The sequence below is a fragment of the Triplophysa dalaica genome, chromosome 15 (genome assembly GCF_015846415.1).
Source record: "Triplophysa dalaica isolate WHDGS20190420 chromosome 15, ASM1584641v1, whole genome shotgun sequence".
Lineage (NCBI taxonomy): Eukaryota > Metazoa > Chordata > Actinopteri > Cypriniformes > Nemacheilidae > Triplophysa > Triplophysa dalaica.
In genome coordinates, this window is record NC_079556.1 from 7,465,067 (window position 1) to 7,478,137 (window position 13,071).

At 37.9% G+C, this 13,071-nt stretch overlaps 1 protein-coding gene across 1 annotated transcript in view; it reads left to right on the forward strand.

The window, feature by feature from the left end:
- Positions 1–53: 53 nt before the first annotated feature.
- The window catches only part of dlgap2a (discs, large (Drosophila) homolog-associated protein 2a), a 135,113-nt gene continuing 122,095 nt past the window's right edge, over positions 54–13,071 (forward strand). Inside the window, exons 1-3 of the mRNA XM_056767935.1 lie at positions 54–170; positions 1,803–1,868; positions 9,966–10,020. Coding sequence (XP_056623913.1) covers positions 153–170; positions 1,803–1,868; positions 9,966–10,020 — 139 coding nt within the window. The 5' untranslated portion in view covers positions 54–152. The remainder of the gene's footprint in view (positions 171–1,802; positions 1,869–9,965; positions 10,021–13,071) is intronic.

Here is a 13,071-nt window from a genome sequence, read left to right on the forward strand (position 1 = left end):
GGACGCGCTTTACTCAATGGACCGACCGGACGCATCAATATCATCAGCATCAGGCAGCAACAGCATCCACGAGGCGGTGAGAGATGAGCGTATACACTCACAACTTCACTGCTGTCCTCAACATGTAGCAGCAGTCTCAAGCAATACCTAGAATGTCAACGTGGAGAAAGGTAAATCTATCAAATTGTGCATGCATTCGTGTCGAAACGTATAGATTAAAAATCAAAAGTGTATTGTCTACGGTACTCTTTCGAGCCTCTGGTGTGTTGCACGCGTAAGACTGATCTCAACATTACATCACTCACCTGCCAATAGACGCGCGAGGGAAGGATTAAACTTGACATTACATTTTGAAAAGTTTGGCATGTCTTGGTTTGTCATAGAGAAAAGTTAAACTATGACCAAAGTTTGCTTTAAGCGTATAAAATCTCAGTCTGTTACGAATTTGAACCAAATCGAGGTTATTATGAAGTTCATTTGTAGAAATGTAAACAATTTTATTGTGCAAGCAAATTGCAAATTTATAAACAACTTGCAAAAACAAAGATGGTTTGTTGGATTTCTTAAAGAGTAGGTAGCACTAGATCTTGAAATGGGTGTTTGAAAGTAAGTTGTCTGCCAAGTTGTAAGTCCGAAGGTGAATAAATAACACAGTTATTTGCTTGTTAAAATGGGAGTCGACTCTGAATCACACAAACGAGACGTGGAATATTTCACCTGCGTATCTACGTCACTATACATAGTCCCCGCCTACGTTTTGCTGAAACTGACGCGAAAACTTATTGCTCCTCCCACAAACACTGTCGCTCGTTGGTGATGCGTGTGCATCATGTCTACAACCTGTGTTCTACGGTGAGAAACTAAGTCGGTCTTATTTCAACAACCAAAGGAAGAACGTCTGAGGGGAAAAATGGTTACAAATTATTCTTAAAGCGATACCAAAGGAGTATAACCCCAGGGTTTACCTGTGCGCGCGTCATTTCACCGAAAATTGGTTTAATAATCTTTACGCGTTCACTGCAGGATATGTGAAACGGCTATCCTTAAAGAGGGGGAATACACACTCTATTTGGACCTGTTAGGCCTCCATCTCTAGCTACACAAATAATATACATGACATCCAACCACATGTAAACCGTAATCCTGTAATGATGGTAGTGGTGTTCCTTTTGCGACAAATGATGAACGTGTTTGAGCAATAACAACAGACTACACCATCTGACCAATCACATGACACAAAATTACTTTAAAACTTTAAAAATCGTGTGAAAACACACCTCTTCCGTTAGCACCTGACAGATTAGATCTGATCTCTTTGAAACTCTTTCTATCTCTATAAAAAAAGAAAGGAAACAAATCTTAGCTTTGTACACTGTGGTAAGCTATATGAGACTAGCTTTACTGCGCTTATGCTTTTTGCTTGGGATAAAAGCGTCTTCTAAATGACTAAATGTAAATAAACCAGTTAAGCATATTATTTTCAGTAGTCGTAGGTGTGTACAGGGGCGCAACTGTACCTTTTCTGGGGGGTTATGCAGATCAGTTTTGCTGTTTTATATAATTGTATATAATTAAAGTATTATATAATTATGTTTTATTTTAAAAAAAAATGTGGCACCCCATATACTATATACCCCATTTTTGCGCCACTGGGTGTGTACAGTAGGAACAGGATAGAAATAGGCAAATATAAAATTAACTATTTAAGACCTGTTGAAAATTGTATGATTTGTTTATAATGTGGAGACATTTAATGCGACTGTTAGAATCAAACACTCAGTCAGACATATTCCTGTTTGTAGTCTCCGAAGTTCTGGAGAAGTAAAAAGATCCACATCTCTGCCCAGTTAAGAAGTGATGCTATTAAGGTGAGTCTGGACGTCTGTGCCTGTGCTGAGGAACTTTTGCTGTAAGTGAACCGTAATGCTTTATATCTCTCCTACAGTGCACATGTTTTTGTATCGCAGTGAGGACGAGAGAAAATTTATAACAATATATGCACCCATTATCTAGCTGTTCTCGAAAACGGCACGAAGACACCCATTTTAAACATATTGCATAAGCCTGCAGCAGATGCAGTACAAAGCTTCGCAGATGCAGCTGTCTGTCAGTGTAAGTGCGGGGTTCAGTATTCATTTGCAATTTCAAACACTAGCTCTAGAGAAATTACTCAGACTGGCAGAATCAGCCTTCTCTCTATCTAACACTTATACTGACAGACAGCATGTTTAATAGAGCACCAGTGATTAAATACTTTTAAACAAATATGCAAAATAAGTGGAACATAGGAGGAAAAATATCAGTGATCATGTTTTTTACTAACCAATATAAGTAATTGTATTAGCTCTGACCTGATTAGTTAAAGGGTCAGTTCATCAAACATGAAAATTCTATCTTCATTTACTCACCCAGTTGTTCCAAACTTTGTTGTTTTGTTGAACACAACAAAAGGTTTTTGGAAGAATATTAGCTGTTTTCAGTACTTTGACATCATTCACTATGATATTAGAACAAATTATTGTATATTTATTTTTGTTCTGTTGAACACAAAGTGAGCTATTTTGAAGAATTAAGAAAGCAAAACAGTTCTGTGACATCATTGACTACCATTATGGTAGTCAAAGGTAACTGGGAACACAAAAATTGCTAACATTCTTCTAACACTCACCCTCTTGACATTTCAAACCTGTATGACTTTCTTCAGAACACAAAATAAGATATTTTAAAGAATATTGGCAACCAAACAGTGGCGGTAGCAGTACACATTTTCCTCTTTCGTATAGACTCAAAAAAAATGTAGGTGAATGGGTACTGCCTTTGTTTGGTTACAAACATTCTTCAACATATCTTCTTTTGTGTTCTGAAGAAAGTTTGAAATGACAAGAGGGTGAGTAAATGGTTACTTTTTATTTTTGGGTGAACTATCCCTTTAAGTAATATACTGTATTTGGTGTTGCATCCCAACTAGTTATAGTTTATAATGTCCACTAGTGATATTTCCTTAAGAAGCTCAAAGGTGGAGTCATGTATAATGCAGGCATGCATTTATTCGACATAAGATCTTGACATGAGGTCAAGATCGTGGCATGAGGATGGTATTAAATAAATTATTGTATTGTAATATATTGTAAAGAGTTTGCTAATGTTGTTTAAAATGGCTTATAAAATGTTTATATACAATTTTTTTATAGTGTAATTTGCTGAACATAAGTACATTAGCAAGGTAGAAGAAATGTTAATTTTAAGGAAAAGGTCCCTGGATGGCCAAATGATGCTGGCTAGAGTCCACTCGCGTAGTATATTCTTAAGACTAATGTGCGACACTGTGAAAATGTGTTTGTGCACATTAAACCTTTTCTCCCTTTATGTGATTTCTAACACTCTGATTTACAATTCTGTAGTCTCACAGGGATTTTCTTTCGAAACGTTTCTCCAGAAAACGCTGTAATTAGAGCTCCAGCATGAGAACTTTTCCTACAATTACTCTGGGAATTATGGGGTGCCAGAAAAGTAAGCATTCTTAAAGTCTGAAGCACACTTGCGTAGCAAGCGATCTCGGAGGGTGTCGGGTTGTGTGTTTTATTTCCTGATTGTGACAGTCAGAGCTATTTAGTAATTTAAAGAGGCGCGATTAGGAACACACTGATTAAATACGCTGCTGTGTGTACACAATGAGCGAGCATTGGGCTTTCACACAACATCAAAGCACCGCCGTCTTGTAGGAAGATGGTCAGGTGAATGACTTTTATGGAGAGAGGTTCTCCATCTTACTATATGTTTTATATGTACATGCACACATAAATATTATATGGAATAAACATAAATTATTTAGTGTGAAAGGCTTTCTCAGTCGTGTAGGTTTGTTACAAATTAAATGTGAAACTTGAGTCTGCCATAATGTTCTGGTAAATAAAATAGTGGGAATTAAATATGATTCCCATTCAGTATAATTATAACAATGCAGGTAGTTCTTACCTGCTTTTTTTTTGCTGGGCCAAAGTACAAGTACAAGTTTCATTCTTTTATCTTGTCCATTATTGTGCAGTAAAACTTGCTCTTAAAAAGATTGAACATAAGTTGCATTTCTGATCGGCGACTCTCACACAAGCAGGCAGATGTTTCTAATGGCATCTGTTGTTATCATGTGAGCTTCTCACCCTGACTCTCTCAAGCTGTTAAACGGGTTTAAATTGGATTTGTTTGTCTTTGCTACGGGCTGAGTGAACTCATGTTCCATCTGGAATGTATCGTAGCGGGGAAGCCCGTGGGTTCATCCATTTGTTTTTTGTTTGCACTCTTTTCACTTTATTTTAGTCAAAAGTGGCTAAGCAGAACATTGAACGTGATAGTGCGCTTCAGTCTCGTCAGAAAAATGAGGTTGAGGTTGCCAGGTCCTATGTGTTTGTTCCTCAGTACTGGGAGCTCGGGGGTTCATTGACTCCGAGAGGAAGCGGTCAATTTCATTTTGTGAAGTATATGACATAACAGCTTGCCTTGAGGACATCTCAGCTTGGATGAAAGGGCATCACCTCCAGCTGAACCCTGCCAATACAGAATTACTTGTGTTTCCGGCAAACCCTATGGTGCAACACAATCTCAACATCCATCTTGGCAATATCACAATCACTCCTTCCAAAACAGCCAGGAACCTCGGAGTCATATTTGATGGACAGCTGTCCTTCAATGATCACATTGCAAAGACAACATGGTCATGCCGATACGCCTTATTCAACATTAGAAAGGTGAGACCCTATCTCACTGACCATGCGGCACAACTCCTTGTCCAAGCCCTGGTAATCTCAAGGTTGGACTATTGCAATGCTCTCCTTTTTGGTCTTCCTGCAAAGGCTATCAAACCGCTCCAGCTGGTTCAGAACGCAGCAGCACGCCTCGTCTTCCAACAGCCCAAAAGGGCTCATGCTTCACTAACGCTTGCCTACAGGACTATCACTGGATCTGCACCGGCTTACTTTCACACCCTCCTGCACTCCTACACCCCATCAAGATCCCTGCGTTCAGCAAACCAGCGGCATCTTGTATTGCCTTCTCATCAGGACAGTAAAACGTGTTCCCGCTCATTCTGCTTCACAACTTCTTCCTGGTGGAACATTCTTCCTAACTCTGTCCGGTCAACCACATCTCTCACAACATTCAAAAAACTACTTAAAACCCAACTCTTCTGTGAACATCTGAAAGAAAAATAACAATAAAAAAATAATGTCCTGTTTGACATATCGCTTGTTGCTCCCTAACTCTTTGTAAGTCGCTTTGGATAAAAGCGTCTGCGAAATGACTAAATGTAAATGTAAATGATGGAAATGTAAAGTTGTGTGCCTGTTTTATGAAATTGTTAATATGTTTGAGGTCGATTACCAGAAAAGTTGTAGCACCTTTAATAACTTCGTTTTTGATACTTTTTGTTACTCATAAATCGGTTCTTATCCATAATAAAGAGCTTTTAAAAGAGAGTTCACCCAAAAATGGAAATTCTTTCAACATTTACTCATTTCAAACCTGTATGACTGTCTTTCTTCTGCAGAACACAAAAGCATTGGTTTTGATTTTTATACAATAGCAGTGAATGGGTACCGATGTTGTTCAGCTACCAGTATTCTCCAAAATAGCTTTTGTGTGTTTTACGGAAGAAAGTCATACACATTTAATGACAAGAGGGTGAATCAATGATGACATAATTTTTGGGTAAACTATCATTTTAACATAATGTAGCAAAAGCACAGCTCACCACACAAGTTGATTTTGATTTGCTCTAAAGCTTTTCGTCTTAATGTGAATCAATGCAAGCTTGTGCCTGTTCAATATCAGCAGGTCTCCTGCGTGTCCTTGTGCACGGTGTGGTCAGCAGTTCTCTCTCATTTTCTGCTTTGTGTTTGATTTGACTCTTGTGCCATACTTCAGAATGCAGCATGCGACGTCTGTGCTAAGCGAGGAAACCTTGGGGTTGCTCTTGCATGAAATTTCTCCCTCTCCCGTTCTCTCGTGATTTCAATATCAGTTCTTTCTCAGACTCCCTCTCTCTATCTCAGTGTTCATCTGAATTGCAGTGGAATGTTGCACAGCATTAGAATTCTTAGGGGGAAGAAGTTTGCTAGAGTTCGAAAGTCAAGCTGAGTGTACAGCAAAAGCTGAACTCATTTAGTGCTTGAGCATAGTTGGTTGACATGATTATTCAAGTTTACCAATTGCAGTACACCTAAATGTAGTTTATTAGAGATTACTGTAGTTTATTTGTTTATTACTGTAGATTATTGGTTTTTGTAGTAGAGTAGGCGGGGCGAGACCGTGGTTCGAGTCCGGTGAGTAATTGTGAATTAGCGCTAGCTGTGCGCACACCGGCCTCGAATCACGTAGGAGATGGGAGAATATAAAAGGAACGAGCGACCGGACCGTCGAGGAGAGAGGACCGGGCCCGAACTTGTGTTATGTTTGTATTTGTATTTATATTATGTTTTGTTCGCCGGCGGTCGTCCGTGAGGGGCCGCCGGCTGTTATATTAATTTATTAAATGTTTAAATGTTTGCCAGTTCCCGACTCCTTCCTTCCTTTTAATTGAGATGTGTTACAGTTTTATTTAGGCATTACACAGTTTCATGCTTTAAAGGTCCAGTGTATAAAATTAAGCCGCATTTAGTGGTGAGGTTGCGAATTACAATCCAACGACTCGCTCCACCCCTCCCTCACTTTTTAGAAGCACTACGACGGCCGACACACCGCTAAGATGTCATCATGTTTACGCTTTTGCCGAAGTAGATAATGTATTTATGAAATGCACTCTGTAGAGCAGAAACAACTTGACGAATTCCATGCAAGGGGACCCGAGGTGTATGTAGATGGATACAGCTCATTCTAAACTAACAAAAACAGAAATCTTCGTTATGTAAGGTCTTATACACCTCTAAAGACAAAGTTATGTATCTTATATTGCATTTCTGTCAATAGATCCTCAAAAAAATTACACATAGGACCTTAAAATATCTTCGACAATTAATTAGCACATACCGTTCAAACGAATCTAAAGATGCTTTTGAGGTGCATTGCAATCTGGCCGTATATGATTATTTTTGAAAGGCATACAAGATTCAATTTAATCCATGTCAGTTTTAGGTGACGCAAGGGTAAAATTAAGTCCACTCTTCCCAAAGGGAACTATATCAGCATACAAAAGTTTGAAAGTTCCTTGGAATTAAAAATAACTGAGTGAGAATCTCAGACCCGCTCTGGTTTCAGCATTCATCTTAATTTATAGCACCAGCAAATTCAGACCCCCTCACTCCCAGCTTTACAATTCATGAGTGTTTTGTCTCCTGCAGCCTCTTTGCTGATGTGAGTTGCTCTAATCAGATTCCCCATTTAGTTTATTTGGGAAATGCTAATCTGGATCCTGTAAACTGATGACCTGAATACAATTCATGAAAGATGCAAGACATTTATTTTAGGAATAAGGGATTGTGATAAACAAACACACACACAGTTTCTCTCTGTTTATATTTTTATCCACAACACACACACCTTTTCTTTCTCTTTATCATTTCATACCCTTTCTTTCATGTACAAATTCACAACCCCCTATTACATCTCTGCTTCATCTTGTCTCTGCGAGTCATAATTTGCCACCTGAACTGTTAATAACTCTGTCTTTTGTGAAGCTTGTGAAACTCAGTCAGCGCACCTGAATCCTTCTCTTTTAATACCTGTCAGGTAATGCTCAACCTGCTCAAAACTACATTTGATCAGTCTGAATCTGTCTTTTTGACAAGAACACATTAAATGGCACTGTCCTATTATTTGTAATCTGCTTCAGATTTAACAGTGGTAAACGATTTTAAATCAGATAAAAACGTATATCTTGGCACACTTAATATTTTCTAGTTGAACAATTACAGGGACAGTTAAACCAAAAATTAAAATTCTGTCATCATTTACTTACCCTCAAGTTGTTCCAAATCTGTATGATTTTGTATGAACTGTATGAAAGATATTTGAAACGGAGGTCATCTACGGATTATTTTTACCAGTCTGTCATTTTGCCGGATTACAATGAGGGCAATTTGTTATTCTCCTTTATGTCAAATTAGTAGCATCCAATCGTTTCCTTTCATCAGAGCTTGATCGTATGTGACCGTAGGAGACAACGCATGTTTCCCATTCATTGCTCATAAAAGCCTCGCCCATTCATGTAAACCCAGCTGGATCAGTGGGAGACTCGCGGTTCGGAGCCATGTATAAACAAGGCATTAGACTATGACGGCCCACCACCTTCCAATTTAGTTCTTTATTGTTCAAAACGAACTGGAAATCTTTTTACACTTTTCATAATAACACAGCAATAACATTGTTTGAGGCGTTGCTGAATATGATTCTACAATGCATTGCATCTGTCACTTAATCAGACCACCGCGTTCACATTTTTTTTTCCTTCAGAGAGCGATATAGCGACTAGCATTATTTTGGATTAACCTTCACTTTAAGTTATGGAAAAAAAATCTCTGCGTCTTTTCCGTTCAATGAGCGGCTTATAGTTACTTTTAAGTGAATAAATGAATGATTACAAAACAGCATTTACAAGCACATATAATTATAAACATTTGTCTGTAATTATTATTTCATGCCTGGCAACAGAAACATTAAATATGTAAATGACTTCAACTTTACTGGGTAATCATTTGTATAAAACACAGTAAGTTCGGAGAGTGAATGCATGTACATAGCGATGATGTCACAAACATGCCAATTGACTACCATAGTAGGAAAAATGACAATGGTAGTCAAAAGTGCCCCAGAACTGTTTGCTTTTCTACATTCTTCAAAATATAATTTTGATAACAGAACAAAGTATGTATTAACCCATTTTTCCAATAGTTGTCAGTGGTGGCCAAGATATTTTTGGTTACAAGCATTCCTCCAAATATCTTTCTCTGTGTTCACCAGAACAAAGAAACTTATACAGATTTAAAAACTACTCAAGGGTGGGTAAACGAAGACACAATTTTCATTTTTGGGTGAAATGTTCCTTTAAATGTACATCAGTTCAGGGCAGAGTAAAATGTAGTGCCTATTCTGCCCCGGCCACTAGATGGCAGCGTGATGCTAATTTGCTTCATGAGGGTAATTAGCGTCATTTTGCCTTCCCAATTCTGTGAAGCAAGAAACTAATTTACCTTCTATTTGCAAACAGAGATTTATTTATAGTAAAGGAAACATTTTTGTATTTACATAAGCATAAAATATGAGCAACAAAAATAGCTCCGAGGGTGATGGATGAGGTGTGCAAATATTGCATTTAGATAAATATTTCATTAAAATATTACACGAGAAAACACATTTTTTAAATGTTATGTTGTTTTTATCTTCAACGGTCTCACCTCTGGCATTTTGATACATACCTATATGAACCGTGTTTTATCACCTACGTCCTTATATATTATACTTTTACTTGCATGCATATAATAATACGAAATTCAAATACAACATGACATTTCAGAAACTTCTAGAAGTGAGAGAGAGAGAGTTAAAAAGGAATTACTGAATCAGAAAGGGGCCTAGTTTCATCGGCATTAATGTAGTGAGATTTATCTGAATACTGTAACATGCTTTTTAGTCTGCTTAGGCTGTCAAATGTTTGTGTATAGAAAAGTCAATGTTTTCCTCCAGTGAATAAATGCGTGTTTTAATCTCCACTTTTAGCTCTTTTCTTAGTTTACATCCATGTAAAGAGATTTCTTGGAATAAAATTATTCACCTACACAGCTGTTCTTACCTCACACATATCACAGCATTGAGGCTCGAGGTTTGCAGTTAAAGCTCTCGTCCTGACAGCCTTTGCCTGTAATTAATGGCTGTTTAGACTGCATGTGCATTCATGTGTTTGCCTGCGTGTTTTCTTTTCCTCTTTATTTTTTGCATTCCTCTCCCATCCTGATGCCTTTATCTCTTTCCTCACCTGACAGGTGCTGCTGAGCTTATTACACCAACGTTGCTGTTTCCTCCCAGACGGGAACACAGGTAAAGCCACAACTGTCATTCAAACGCACCTGTATGCTTGGGACCCTAGCCAGAGGGTTTAAACAGTCGGTGCAGTTTTGACACAACAGATCTTACTGAGTTTTTCGATCTGTACCTGTACGTGTTAAAGCAGCCCTGCAACGGAGTTTCATGCATTCTGACTTCTTTACAATGTTAAACGTGCTGTCTTCTCATGCTTAACACGGTCAACTTGTCAAAAAACGAGTTGGGCGTATTACATAGTATTTCTGTCTGTGTTTTGTTGACAATGGGTGTGCATGTGCTTTGGTTCAGCCAACCCCTCCCCCCCGCAAGCGCCATATGTTTTTTGGAAACAATCGTAAAGCTGTATCTATCTTTTGTAAATGTGATCAAACTAAATACTCTTCGAAGATATGAAGCATGCACTACTACTCTATAGGTACTCAAGATTAATATGAGATTGGCAGAAACCCTGTGTGTTACGCCCGCTTTAAGTATAAAGAGCTTGACTAGCAGGGACATTTACTCATACGCTCGCTGCATTTGCTCGATAGCTGCTACTAAAATGCTGGATCTGACCCAGCTGATAATGTGATGTGAATTTGATCCCAGTTCAGAGTGTCTTCTGCTTCATTCTTGTTTTTTAACAAAATTTGGAATAAAAATTGATATTGAATAAAGGTTCACCCATGCTTTCATATAATGACAGTCTCATCCATTTAATGGATACAATTTACACTCATTGCAGAGGATTAAGTGCACTTGACAGCATAAAGCTGATTTAAAAATTCAACATTAGCTAAAAGACTTGAAAAGCGAGAATGGAGCCTCTCATACCCCATTACACTGTGCACTGCTAAAATCTGCTTCTCTTGGTATCTGTGGTTAACAGGTGACTCTTAATTTTGTGGTTAATAGTGTGCCATTAAGAGTTGTGGAACATGTAAAAAGACCTGAAAAATTATACTAAGGGGCCGCTAACACTGTTAACTTCACTAGACGTTTGAAGTAAAATGTAAATGTAAAAGTAACTCTGTTGTTCCTTTAAGTAGTATTTTTGCATTAGTAGAAGAACTGTCGGTTGGCAGTGTTGGCCAAGCACCCAGTTTGAGCAGTACTTGAGTGCATATTGATAACAATTTAATTTAAGCTTTCACATTATTGTTTGCATTCTTATTTGTTGGCATAGTATATACTTGTGTGTACTGTATATCGTTGCATTACATGGGGATTTGTCTTATGGAAAGCTCCCCAGAAAGTGTCTGGTTGTAATTAAAATTGGTCCTTTGAGAGATTCGACACAAAGTTGTTCCACAAAACAAATGTGAAATGTTTGAAAGTCGAAATAAAGAAACAGGATACTGCTGTAAACTAATATATGCATGACTAAGACTGCAATGTTTACACCAGGGACTTGACAAGAGATTCATACAGTAAAAGGTGCAATGCCTGATAAAACCATAAAACCTGGTAAATGATCCTGGATGTATTATGGCAAGTGGATTTCTCTGCTGTGGTGTCTGTCCGCCATTTTTACTCCGTGTTTAATAGAGGCTGTAATTTAAATACAGATGTAACCAGAGGTGGATATTGTCGTTAAATAATTACAGAAGTGGATGTCAGCTCCATTATTGATTTAAAAGCATTGACTGTGCACATGTAGTCTATTAGAATGATAATATATATAAGAAATGCTGAAAAAACTTTTCTAGCTCTGGGCATTCTAGCAGTGGCAAGTTTGGAATAGTAATTTTATTCCCATCAGATCTACATCTGAATGAAACGATAGTATTTGAAGCAAAGCTGTGGCCATGGTTTCATCCTGTTTCTATGGAAACAATGCAGATGATGTCAGTATAGGTTCAGATGATATCAGCGGCTGCCATCATTTTATATCCATCACAGGCATGTAAACTATTCAGAGAGATTTTCCTGATTCTCAATGGTTTACATTTCAGGTTTTCTCTCCGATTTCAGGCTGAGCTTGAACTCCATCAACTCCAGCCATGGAAGTTGGCCACCGCAGAACTTCCTGTCATTATGCAAATTGGCTTCATGATTTTATCCCTGCTCTATGTTAATGTAAAGCAGCATCTGTGTGTACAAAGACGATGACTTTTTTCCGAGGTATGATGCGAGAGGCAGATGTTCAGAGGCTTTTGATGATGATGAGAAAACCTATGCTATTTACGCTGGCAATGAACTACAAACAAATGCCATTAATTCAAGATTTAATGAATACAATTTTGTAAAAATGTGTTGTACATGCAAAATCTTTTTTTTTTTTACTCTGGGCATAACAGCTAACAGTCCACCCACACAGTTCGTCTGTCTCTGCTACAGTTGTGCAGTGACTTTGAAAACGATAGTTGGCTACTACAGAGTATGAAGAGTGACACACACAGATATGACACACACAGACATTTATTGACTTTAACATAGTATATTATTTGTTTGTGAAACATGCCGTACACTTGAGCATCTTTTTCCCCTCAAACCACAGAATGATTCAAAGTGTGTGTGTCTCGTACTCTTCCTAATGTTACCATGGTAATATTTTAGTGTTGTTTCTCCATATCAGACTTTAGACCAATATTAGCTCTCTGTGGTCTGAGAAAATCTCAGTTTTTTATGTGTTTAGTAATGAAAGAACTTTTCATTTGTCATTATTAAAGACTTGGATGTTCACTAATGTCTGCAGGGGCGCAAAGTTTGTTAACAGCGTTTTTTGGTATTGCTGATGTTCCACAAAACTTTTTGCATGACCCTGCTTTGCATTCTTAGAAGAGTGTTTGTATCGATTTTTTCAAGGCTCTGTAGGGGTTTGTCGGCACACACTCTCTTTGTCTTGCAGTCAGATATTAGGATTGCGGTAGATAGTAAAAAATGCTCCATTTTGTGATTATTTAGGATTTAGGCCATCAGTAGATTGTTGTTATGTTTGCTGATCTAAACAACTAGAAATAATTCTCATATATGTTTTTGCAACGGCTATTGTTTTCCATTAAATGCAGTAAACAAATCTACCAGTTTTGGCACTCTTACACACACATACAGAATGTATATTAG